The sequence below is a fragment of the Garra rufa genome, chromosome 4, assembly GCF_049309525.1.
Source record: "Garra rufa chromosome 4, GarRuf1.0, whole genome shotgun sequence".
NCBI lineage: Eukaryota > Metazoa > Chordata > Actinopteri > Cypriniformes > Cyprinidae > Garra > Garra rufa.
Genome location: NC_133364.1, coordinates 58,077,518 through 58,089,595, shown reverse-complemented (window position 1 = coordinate 58,089,595; position 12,078 = coordinate 58,077,518). Strand labels below are relative to the sequence as shown.

At 34.1% G+C, this 12,078-nt stretch overlaps 1 protein-coding gene across 1 annotated transcript in view; it reads left to right on the top strand.

The window, feature by feature from the left end:
• LOC141333053 (protein NLRC3-like) overlaps positions 1–11,298 on the top strand; it is a 246,904-nt gene extending 235,606 nt beyond the window's left edge. Inside the window, exon 9 of the mRNA XM_073837997.1 lies at positions 10,622–11,298. Coding sequence (XP_073694098.1) covers positions 10,622–11,175 — 554 coding nt within the window. The 3' untranslated portion in view covers positions 11,176–11,298. The remainder of the gene's footprint in view (positions 1–10,621) is intronic.
• The last annotated feature ends 780 nt before the right edge of the window (positions 11,299–12,078 follow it).

Here is a 12,078-nt window from a genome sequence, read left to right as displayed (position 1 = left end):
AGAACTCGGTTTGTTACTTACACGCTGTTCTCTTAAAGGCTAGTTCACACTACAGCATTTTAAGCCCGATTTTAGCCCGATTGAGCTCGCCGACAGGTTGGGCTGTAATCGGGGGGAAATCAGGGGGTAATCGGCGTCGTCAGTCTTTATGTGTGAACTACTCAACGACGCATCAAAGAGGCTCGCTGACGCGTCGCAGATGAAAAACAAATATCTAGCATGCTAAATATCTGGTCGGGTCGGCCGACTCTGCATCACATCACAGCCACAATAGTCAAACTAATATTCACTTAAATTCTAACCACCGGAACAGCGGAGTCGATAACATAGGGTTAACGTTTAACACTCATTAGTTAACTTTACTCAGGAAAAATGTGGATAAACATGTTTTACTCACCTCCAACTCTCTCTGAAGCACACACAATCCGTGCTGCCCACGTTTACCGATCCACTCTTTTACCCATTTTCTAGTTTTTTCAGATCATTGCGCAAACAGTTTTCATTGTAGGGATACTCATTTCGGTTAATTTTCCTGACCGACAACTGATAAAATTAGAATAATAAATTAGTAAAAAAAAAATATAAATAGAATGCCCGATTATCTTAGCCTGGAAAAAATCCAGACCCTAATCTATTAAGATTAAGGGTCTGGCATCGAGCAATGAAAAGGACCTAACTCGAGGGGTGGCACCAAGCATGCATTTGAAACTCTCGCAACTGCACGCAATTGGATAACGCCACGACCAATCACAAATTCACTAAGCCCCATACGCTTAGCTACCAGCGGAGCTAACTGATAGATTAAACTCTTGCCGTATCCAGTCGGCAAAACAGCAAAAACGTGTCTTGCAGAGACAATTCAAATTGTGCTCTCGTGAGACCTCTGGATTTCCAGGGTACGAGTATCTGTGATGATACATAAAAAAATACAAGCAAATGTTTTATTACACTAAATATGTATAAATTAAATAACTACTTAATTAAGATGACAAAACTAAAACACATTTAATCCTTCTATGCGCTTTGAAGAACAGTTCCGGTCTTATTCTTCTTGTTGGACATGAAAATATATAGCAGGGCAGCCTATACCTTGGTGTACCTAGTATTTAACATGTCGACATGCTACACGGATAGACTGGTGTCTGTTAACTCTTAGATCCGCGACTAAAACACTTCACAAAAATCCTTTGAATTTGTGGTTTGGGTCTTTTCATCCACTGCTCTTTCAGACAGTGCAACATACTAAATTGATTCCTCTTTCACGTCTTCCTGCATTTAGAATACATACTGTTTTAAACCATAAAGATGAGCCAATAGATATCAAACTTTGCGGAATAGTTAGTAGTTACGCAAATGTCTTAACTTTAATTAATTCACTTACAGAAAGTAAAAGTAAAAAAAAAACGGACAGAATTTTCTAACGCTGCATTTACTAAACTACAGTAGCAGCAGAAGCAGAAATAATACTTTTCATCTACATATTTGTCCTGTTTTCTTTCGTTTCTTAGCAAAATGAACAAACATCATACATTTTGTTTATTCTTTATGTCACGTAAGACAATTGTGAATCTAACATTATGCATTCAGATATATGTTATTATAATTATAAAAAAAAGTTTGTACACATTTTTGGAAATTACCACCACAAAATTAGAAATTTGGATAGCAAAATTCATGAAAAAAATTTGTAAAATGTGTGAGAAATGCTAAACAATCAAAATCTGTTACAAACACGTACAAATATGTTATTTTATTATTAAATTTTTTTATTACTATATTTCATTTATTTAAAAAAAATTCTTACACACTACTTTATCTCTGTCTGTGTCTGATTTAAAGTTGCAAAATGAAATATTGCACTGAAAACATAATTAACAGCTTTAATTGTCAATGTTAGCAAATGACCATGAAATAAGCAGCATAATGCTGGGCAAGCTGTGCATTAAATAATTTTAATACACAACACGGAGGTATTTAGCAGAAGCAGTATTCAAATCACCAAGGATTATGTGACGATACGTATTGATATTTTGCAAACAGCCCTACAGTGCAATGTAGTCAGTGACATCATGCATTTGTGGCTGATTTTAAGTGGTCTGATCATAATTTGAGACATTCTTTACACCTGTATTTAGCAAATGTTAAAGTAAGTAATAGGGACTAAGGTTCTTTAAAAATGTCATGACATAAATATTTTTTTTCTTTGAGGACCGCATACTGGTTTTCCAAACATTTTTTACTGAAGTACTTTGCTAAGATGTTGTAAACTTCTGTTTAGAGGCTTGTCAAAGGATTCACCCGAAGGTGCAAGTAAAGGTGTTGGAAGACTGCATTGCCGAAACATTAAAGTATGCTCCTCACCGGGATTCAAGGGTGAGTAACATTCAAGAATTATAGCTTGTTTTCTTAACCCTAAAAATTTAGTTTTTGTTTTTTTGTATACTGTGGGATAAAAACATTTTGGGATGGGGGTACTAAATGTGTTTTTGTATTGTTACCTAAATATATACATTTTGTACATTATCATTAAAAGTACTTGGTGTACTTTCTGCTTACATACTTTAACAAATGAATGCATAAGAAAAATAATCGAAAACATATGCCATAAACACCTTTTCACAAGTGAGTTTAAAATATTCTAGCCTCGAGTCCCCAGGGTGATTTTTTTTAGGGCTGCACGATTTAGAGAAAAAATCTAATTGCGATTTTTCTGATCAAAATTGCGATTTGCGATTTAAAATGCGATTTACTACTATTTCATAAAAGAGCTACAAGTTTGATATGGTGGTTTTAACAACACCAAAGAAAGACCAAGCATAATCACAAAGTATGCTACACTGTTCTACTGTTTATTTAAAACCTCTTAAACATTGTTGTCATTTTTTAAATAAAGTTGTCATGACAAATTAAGAAAATAACTACAGTATCTTAAATAAAATTGAATTAACAATTAAAATGATATAATAAAATATTATTTAAATCTTTTAAAATAAAATATATACTATTATACAAAATTAATTAATAAAAATATTATATATTTTATTATATAAAATCCTAAAAGATTACATACATACATACATACATACATAAATAACATTATTTTATAACAAAATATAATTAAAATCTTTTAGGAATCCAAACACTCTGTAAACTATTTTACATTAGTAAAACACTGATGATAACCTACATTAAGAGACACTTTGTTGGGAAGTTTAGCCGCTGCTCCCGCTCATCTTTTCCAAATGGCGTTACCGTTATTTGCTCAGTACATGCAGTAGATACGAGAGTACAGCGGGACCCGACGCAAACGAATGCGGCGCAGAACATAACTTGATGGGAGAGTGCGGCTGTGCGGGACGCGGGAAAATAAAATGATTCGCGGGACTCCCGCAAAATAGAAATATCTAAACAAAATATTTTAAAAAACAAAACATTGTTATTCATCTATTGCACAAAAGCAGCAAGAACAACTAGTATACAACTTACAGCTATGATTAGTAAGCACAGGGATAGGGAGTCATCAGAGGTGTTTAAGTTAGAATCCACTCACTGCTCAAATGTTCTTGCACAGTGCTGAATATTGCGTGCTCACGAATTAAAACACACGAAGTGTAGACATTGTGAAAGATTCATTGTGCATATTATTCATTGTAGAGCTTGATAAGTTCGCGTATAAACTGAGATATCAGCTTTAAAGGAGCTGTGTCTGCTTGCATTTTCTGTTAAGAATAACAGTGGTTTGTGAATGTTGATGCTTAGCCTATAGGCTATAACAAATATTTTTATCGGGGACGTTTATGCTGGGGTTTTGTGAAACTTACGAGATCTGTTTCATGTAAATTCAATTGATGTACTGAAAAAACAACAACTATAAAGGTTACTTTTATGCGGGCAGGAGCGGGACAAAACATGAATGTCGAGGCGGGAACTGAAAGAGATAAACATATTTCTGCGGATGCAGGATTGAAAAATTACGTCCTGTGCACCTCTCTACATGCAGTGTTAAAATGCCCCCTATTGGTTAAACTCTGCATCAAACGTAATATAAGCATGAAGATGTAATATGCACATGAAGCGACCTGTCAAAAACGATTTATATGCTTGTTACCACAGTTGATAATTAATCGAAATAATCGCAGCTCTTGCGATTTGAAAATCGCACCCTTTCAAATCGCGATTTCGGTTTAAAAACGATTAATCGTGCAGCCCTAATTTTTTTTTAAGTCATTATTATTTTGGAATGTATGGCTTTACTGTTTCCATGGTGATGTGGCACATGTTTCACACATACTCTGTATGCAGTGCTTTAGAGCGTTCACACTGCACGCGGTTGTGGTCCAGCAGTGTGTTCCAATTGCTGTGCGTCTGCAGCAGTGCAGCAATTTTTCCACACAGTCTATATACTTGTTGTGCTCCATACGCTGAATTAAAGTGACAACGCTTTGTTCGCAGGAAACATGAACATGGATTGACACAGAGAATTGCATATAAACAAAGTCTACTGTGTTTCACAGTCAGCACGTAGCTTTTGTGCTTAAAACAATGAAAAGTGTACTTTTAGATTAACAAGGCAACATAATAAATGCACTTGTGGAGGTAGAAAAGAAGATTTATTTTAATAAAGATTTAATGCAACACAAAGGCAAAAGAAAGAATAGTTTTTATAAATATAGTTAAGGGCTAACTTTTAGAGAGTGGCTGCACTATTATTATTGAATGCTTATGAAATAATATATCACCATTAGTAACATAAGTCAATCTGTTTATTTTACAGGCTGAGCATGAAGAGACTGGACCTGGAGTTAGTGTGGCAGCACCACCACAACCATAAGTGATACACCACTTATTAGTACAAGCTTCAGTGTTCAATATTTGTTGTCGTTGTTTTCGTTTCAAGTTTTTATAATATCATTTTTCTTTTAAGCGTGCTGTTTATACTGTTCATTTTTGTTGTTCACACTGTTAAGTTATTGGAATGGATGTAGTGTTAATAAAAAAGTTCAAAGAATGGTTCAGGGACATTATTCTATCCATAAATTAATATTAAAGAATGTGGGCATTTTAATGTTTTTGGAATGTTCTAAATAAACGTATTAATAGTGAAATTGAGGTGGAAAGAACGTTGTAGGAATCTTCTGCTAACCTTAAGATAACGTTGTTCTAACATTAAAAGAACTAGACAACTTAACGTTTTTAGAACGTTACAAATAAATGTTCTTTGAAAGTTGTATTAATAGTGAAATTGAGGTGGAAAGAACGTTGCAGGAACGTTATTCCAACCTTAAGACAACGTTGTGCTAACATTAAAAAAACTGGACAATTTAACATTTTTATAACGTTACAAATAAACGTTCTTTGAACGTTGTATTAATAGTGAAATTGAGGTGGAAAGAACGTTGCAGGAACGTTATGCTAACCTTAAGATAACATTGTGCTAACATTAAAAAAACTGGACAATTCAACATTTTTAGAACGTTACAAATAAACGTTCTTTGAACGTTGTATTAATAGTGAAATTGAGGTGGAAAGAACGTTGCAGGAACGTTATGCTAACCTTAAGGTAACGTTCCAGCAACGTTAAACAAACTGGACATTTTAACGTTCTTTGAACGTTGTATTAATAGTGAAATTGAGGTGGAAAGAACGTTGCAGGAACGTTATGCTAACCTTAAGATAACGTTGTGCTAACATTAAAAAAACTGGACAATTCAACATTTTTAGAACGTTACAAATAAACGTTCTTTGAACGTTGTATTAATAGTGAAATTGAGGTGGAAAGAACGTTGCAGGAACGTTATGCTAACCTTAAGGTAACGTTCCAGCAACGTTAAACAAACTGGACATTTTAACGTTCTTTGAACGTTGTATTAATAGTGAAATTGAGGTGGAAAGAACGTTGCAGGAACGTTATGCTAACCTTAAGATAACGTTGTGCTAACATTAAAAAAACTGGACAATTCAACATTTTTAGAACGTTACAAATAAACGTTCTTTGAACGTTGCATTAATAGTGAAATTGAGGTGGAAAGAACGTTGCAGGAACGTTATGCTAACCTTAAGATAACGTTGTGCTAACATTAAAAAAACTGGACAACTCAACATTTTTATAACGTTACAAATAAACGTTCTTTGAACGTTGTATTAATAGTGAAATTGAGGTGGAAAGAACGTTGCAGGAACGTTATGCTAACCTTAAGATAACGTTGTGCTAACATTAAAAAAACTGGACAATTTAACATTTTTATAACGTTACAAATAAACGTTCTTTGAACGTTGTATTAATAGTGAAATTGAGGTGGAAAGAACGTTGCAGGAACGTTATGCTAACCTTAAGATAACGTTGTGCTAACATTAAAAAAAACTGGACAATTCAACATTTTTAGAACGTTACAAATAAACGTTCTTTGAACGTTGTATTAATAGTGAAATTGAGGTGGAAAGAACGTTGCAGGAACGTTATGCTAACCTTAAGACAACGTTGTGTTAACATTAAAAAAACTGGACAATTCAACATTTTTAGAATGTTACAAATAAACGTTCTTTGAACGTTGTATTAATAGTGAAATTGAGGTGGAAAGAACGTTGCAGGAACGTTATGCTAACCTTAAGATAACGTTGTGCTAACATTAAAAAAACTGGACAACTCAACATTTTTATAACGTTACAAATAAACGTTCTTTGAACGTTGTATTAATAGTGAAATTGAGGTGGAAAGAACGTTGCAGGAACGTTATGCTAACCTTAAGATAACGTTGTGCTAACATTAAAAAAACTGGACATTTCCACGTTTCTAGAACATTTTTAAATCACGTTCCCACAACGTTCTCAGAACATAACTTTGTTAGCTGGGATAAACTGTGCATTAGTGTTAATGGGAAAATCCAAACACCTTCATTTATAAGGTTATAGGATATAGGCCTATATATCATCCGGCTTAATCATTTTGTTAATAAGTGTGTTTATAAGCGAGTGATCACTGTGCTATTTTATCGTTGTTGTGTTTTTATTAAATTAATAATGATCCAAAAACTAAGAAGACTATTTGTTTGAAAGTAAGGGAAAATCCAACGGTCTTTCATTCAGGCTATTTGTGTTACAACGCAGATCATGTCGTCTTATTCATTTAGAAAATAACCTTAATAATAATATGAGTACATTAAAAGAAATAAAGAGACAAAAGCTGGACATTTTAAAGCCGTAAATCTATTGTTTAAATAATTTGTAACTATTTGTGCTTGTTATGAACGTGATTTTCTTAATGTATTTTTGTTGTTCTTAAGATTGCAATTAAAACAAAAAATACAAGGACTATTGTTTTTGTTGAAACAAATTTGAAACAAGTTTTTTATTAATTTTCTACCCACGAACCAAAAAAAGAAAAAATCAAATTTGTGTTTATCTGAACAAATGAATAAAGAGGTTGTTTTCTTATTTCTGTTCACTTCATTTCAAACTGTAAAACAAATGATCCAAACATACACAGACTCATTTTGAAGCAGTGAGTGTCAATAATATGATCAAGGTGTTTCCTGTGTTATTGCACACCTGTATTTCCCTCATCTAGTCCCACAGTGTCCACACCACAATCATTGTCTGATGACAGCTGCCTCTTAAGACTGATCTGAAAATAACAAACATGCTTTACTTACACTTTCTCTAAGAGCTAGAAAAACTGTTTTAATCCAACAGAAAGTCAGAAATATATTTAATGAATAAATAGACAATCAGTTGTTAATGTAAAACAATACTTATTTAAAAATGACTTCATAATCTTGCTTGTATTTTAACATGATGATATACAAACAAAAGCACAACGTTTAGTTTTTAAATAAATAAAAAAAATAGGGCTCTACAATCTTTTTCTTTTTTCAGAAATCGTGTTTTTAAAGTGTATCTGTTGATGTGAGATACAAAGGCTTCAGTGTAGTAAACAAAACTGTGTCTCCACCATTCATACATACAGAGACAAACCAAACATGCAGGGTTCATATTGAAACGCTCTTTTGCATTTTAATATTCACAGACACTAGTCCATGTTTGAATTAAGTGACAGACCAACTTTTGATTTATTCATCCCAAAATGGAAGAATTGTGTGGTTCAGCGCTGTAGGAAATCCCATTTTTCTGAATGGAGTCTGCAATCACGTCCGTGTTTTGGCGGAGGAGAAGTTGTAAATGATGTTGGACTTGACTGAACAATCTCAGTGTGTTGTTAGTTTGGTTGATGAGGACACTAGTTATTACCGGGACAATGGTAACTCAGTATCTCAGGAATAACTAGTTCCAGCATTTCTGTGCATGAGAGAGACTATGGTGACACAGTGCTTGTGTTCGCTGTTCTGGAGCTGATCATGACTCACTTATCTGTGGATTTCAGCACAATTCAATCTCAAACAACTGTGCCAATCTTTCTTTACTTTTGCAATTCTCAAATCTGTTCTTTGAAGGTAAAAATAGTTGTGATCTACTCCCCATCAAACGCTGGTCCCCACTGACATCCACAGCATGGAAATAAATACCATGGAAGTCAGTAGAGAATGGGAATCTGTCTTGGTGAACTGCATTTAGTGTAGTGGTCATATTACTGGAGGACACCCATTTGAAGTGAACTAACGCTATAACTATAATCAATCAGAACATTTAACTCAGCTTTATACTCACGGATGAATCTGCCCTCAAGCCCATGTTTGTCCTTCTTCACAATTGCAAACTGTATGGCCTCCTCAACTGGTTTGAGTTTTCTTCTTCGTCTTTTCACCTCCGTCATTATTTGATGTGTCTGCTTTTATAGAAAAATACCCTCAATAATACTGACCACTGCATTTCATTTGAGATCATTCAGTCATTTTGATTTCACATTAAGACACTTCTACTGGGACCAAATATACTCCACCAGTCAAAACATGCTTTTATTTTTAAGAATTATTTACTCACTGCATTTATTTGAACCAAAGTACAGCAAAATCTGTGTTTACTCTTTAAAATAACTATTTGTAATGGATTGAATTGATTGATTTGCTGAGATCAAAGCTGAATTTTCATCTTAATTACTCCAGTCTTCTTAGTGTCACATGATCCTTCAGACATCATTCAACATTTCTCATTATTATTATCAATATTTAAATGTTTTTCCAGGACTCTTTGCCAAAAAGAAACATACAAAGATCAGCATTTAATTAAACTTATTTGATCAGCATTTCAGGGAGATGCATTTTACATAAATTAATACTTTTATTTAACAAGGGAGCTTTAAATTGATCAAAGCTGATGATAAAGACACTTATAAAGTTTATATATATATTTCTAGAGAGAGAGAGAAAGAGGAGAGATCTTTTAAGGCACCAAATCAGCATATTATAATAATTACTAAAGGATCATCAGACACTAAAGATTGGAGAAATGATGCTGAAAATTCAGCTTTGATCACAGGAACCAATTACATTGTTAAATATTCAAACAAATAGTGACTTTAAATAATACAGATATTATAAGCAGATATTCCTGCTGTTCTGGCTGTATTTTGGATCAAATAAATGCAGAAGAGACTTAAACTAAAAACTTTTGGCTGATAGTGCAAGTTACAATTCAGGAGTAAAACGTGCGCATCCTGATCTCTTTGTTTATTATATATATCTCTTTGAGCCCAGCAGATTGTTATTACAGCTATGCAAATGAAAGCAAGTTAAAGCTGACAAAAATGGCCGATTCTGGTCTTACTGTATTCAATCAGTAATTGGCTAGCACCATTAGCATCACGCGCTAGCTGCTTTAAGACTGTAAAAACCAGCTCTGATGCGCTTACAAAACATGCACAAACAAGCCAAAGTGAGCCATAAACTTTTGAAAAACTCGATTAAACAACAGTATAACTTACCTTTCACATTACAGTCTATGCTTCAAACTAACAGCTCCACAGAACAGATGTCTTCACTTCAGCTGCATCCGGTCCAAACAGGAAACTGACCTCTGATTAAACCACCACCATTATAATAGAAGCCGAATTGTAAAAATAATATAAAAATAAATACTAATATTAATATATAATTATCATAAAGTCTAGTAGTTAAATGTGTGGTTCGGTTTACAATCTTAATTCCCAGTTATTTCTCAGTCTGACTCGTAACAGGTTTCAAGAAATGTCATCTTTAGTCATAGTTTATTATATTAACGGTATCGGTTTACTTATATGTTTGCTATACATTCATATGTTTAATTTACAGTTGATCAATTATTGTTAATGTTGAAAGAATATTGCAAACTGCATTAACTTGTTATAAGACACTGTGCACTGAAGCGGATTGAAGCCCCGCCCACCGACGCCATCTTGTTTTGGCCATTCTCCCAGATTACCGATCGAGCCAATCAGCGGCCTCGAAACTTACACTTGTGTATAATATGCTCAACTCTCACAGATACACTGTAGAGTACAAATATAAACACACACACACACACACACACACACACACACACACACACACACACACACATATCTATATTTATATAACACACACACACACACACACACACACACACACATATATATATATATATATATATATATATATATATAACACACAGCTGTAGTGATTGTTGTTGTAAATGTCTCTGTTCTTGTGTTCAGATGCCTGTTTTCTCACACTGGATCCAAACACAGCAAACACTGAACTCAGTCTGTCTGAGGACAACAGAAAGGTGACAAATGTGAGAGAGAAACAGCCGTATCCTGATCATCCAGACAGATTTGATTGGTATCCTCAGGTGTTGTGTAGAGAGAGTGTGTGTGGACGCTGTTACTGGGAGATTGAGTGGAGAGGAGAATATGTGTTTATATCAGTGTCATATAAGAGCATCAGCAGGAAGGGATCGGGTGTTGAGTGTGAGTTTGGATCTAATGATCAGTCCTGGAGTTTGAGCTGCTCTCCTCACAGATACTCATTCAGACACAATGACATAAAGACTGATCTCCGTGTGAAGCCCATCATCTTCAGTAGAACAGGAGTGAATGATGTCTATAGAGTAGGAGTGTATGTGGATCACGGAGCAGGAAGTCTGTCCTTCTACAGCGTCTCTGACACAATGAGCCTCATCCACACAGAACACACCACATTCACTCAGATGCTCTATCCTGGGTTTGGGGTTTATGATTATGGATCATCAGTGTCACTGTGTTGCTGAATGAGAACAGACTGATGAGAGATTGTACCCATAATGCTTTGAGCTGAGGATGAATCAGTAACAGTGAGATGAGTCTCTTCATCACATTAATACTGCAGCTCAACTTCTGTCACTCAAATAACAGAATAAATGTGTGGTCAATCCTCATATAGACAGTCAGATCAGTGTGTGTCTACATTTGTGTTTTATTCTAGTGTCTCATCAATCATCTTAGCACTATTATTATTATTACTATTAGGATGTTCTTCTGTTGTTTCTGCTCATAAATAATAAACACTATCACAAATCAACTTCAGATTTTAATTGATGTTTGTGTCATGAATATAATCCATTCCTCACGTTATAAAATATGACATTAATCACAGCAATTTATAGATTTTAATTGATGTTTGTGTTTAATTATAATGGGATCTTTTATTTATTCATATTTATTTATTTTCAATATTACAATATTGCACTGTAATCAGTATTTAATAATTAAATAAAATGATTGTTTTGGTTATTTTTTTAAATAGCCACAAATATTATAAGCAATAAAGAAATTATTGCATTATCATAAAAACTAAAATAATACAAATAATAATAAAATTATATTAATTATAATTGTATTATTATTTGCATTAAAACAAACAAACTAATAAAAATGTATTTTATTATTATGATATCCTAAAGATGTTGTAATTGCAGTAATACTATTGTAATATAAAAAATATATACATACTGTCACCAACGCGGTCTCTGTGGCTCCCTCTGACCGCCGCCAGCGGGAACCCTCCCCGGAATATTAGACTACATTTCCCATGACCCCGTACCTGAGACTCGCGCCTGTGTTTCCGGTTCACCGGTTCACTTCCTTTTGGCGGCCATTTATAGACTCGCTTCGCGGGGAGTTCCTCGCGAAGT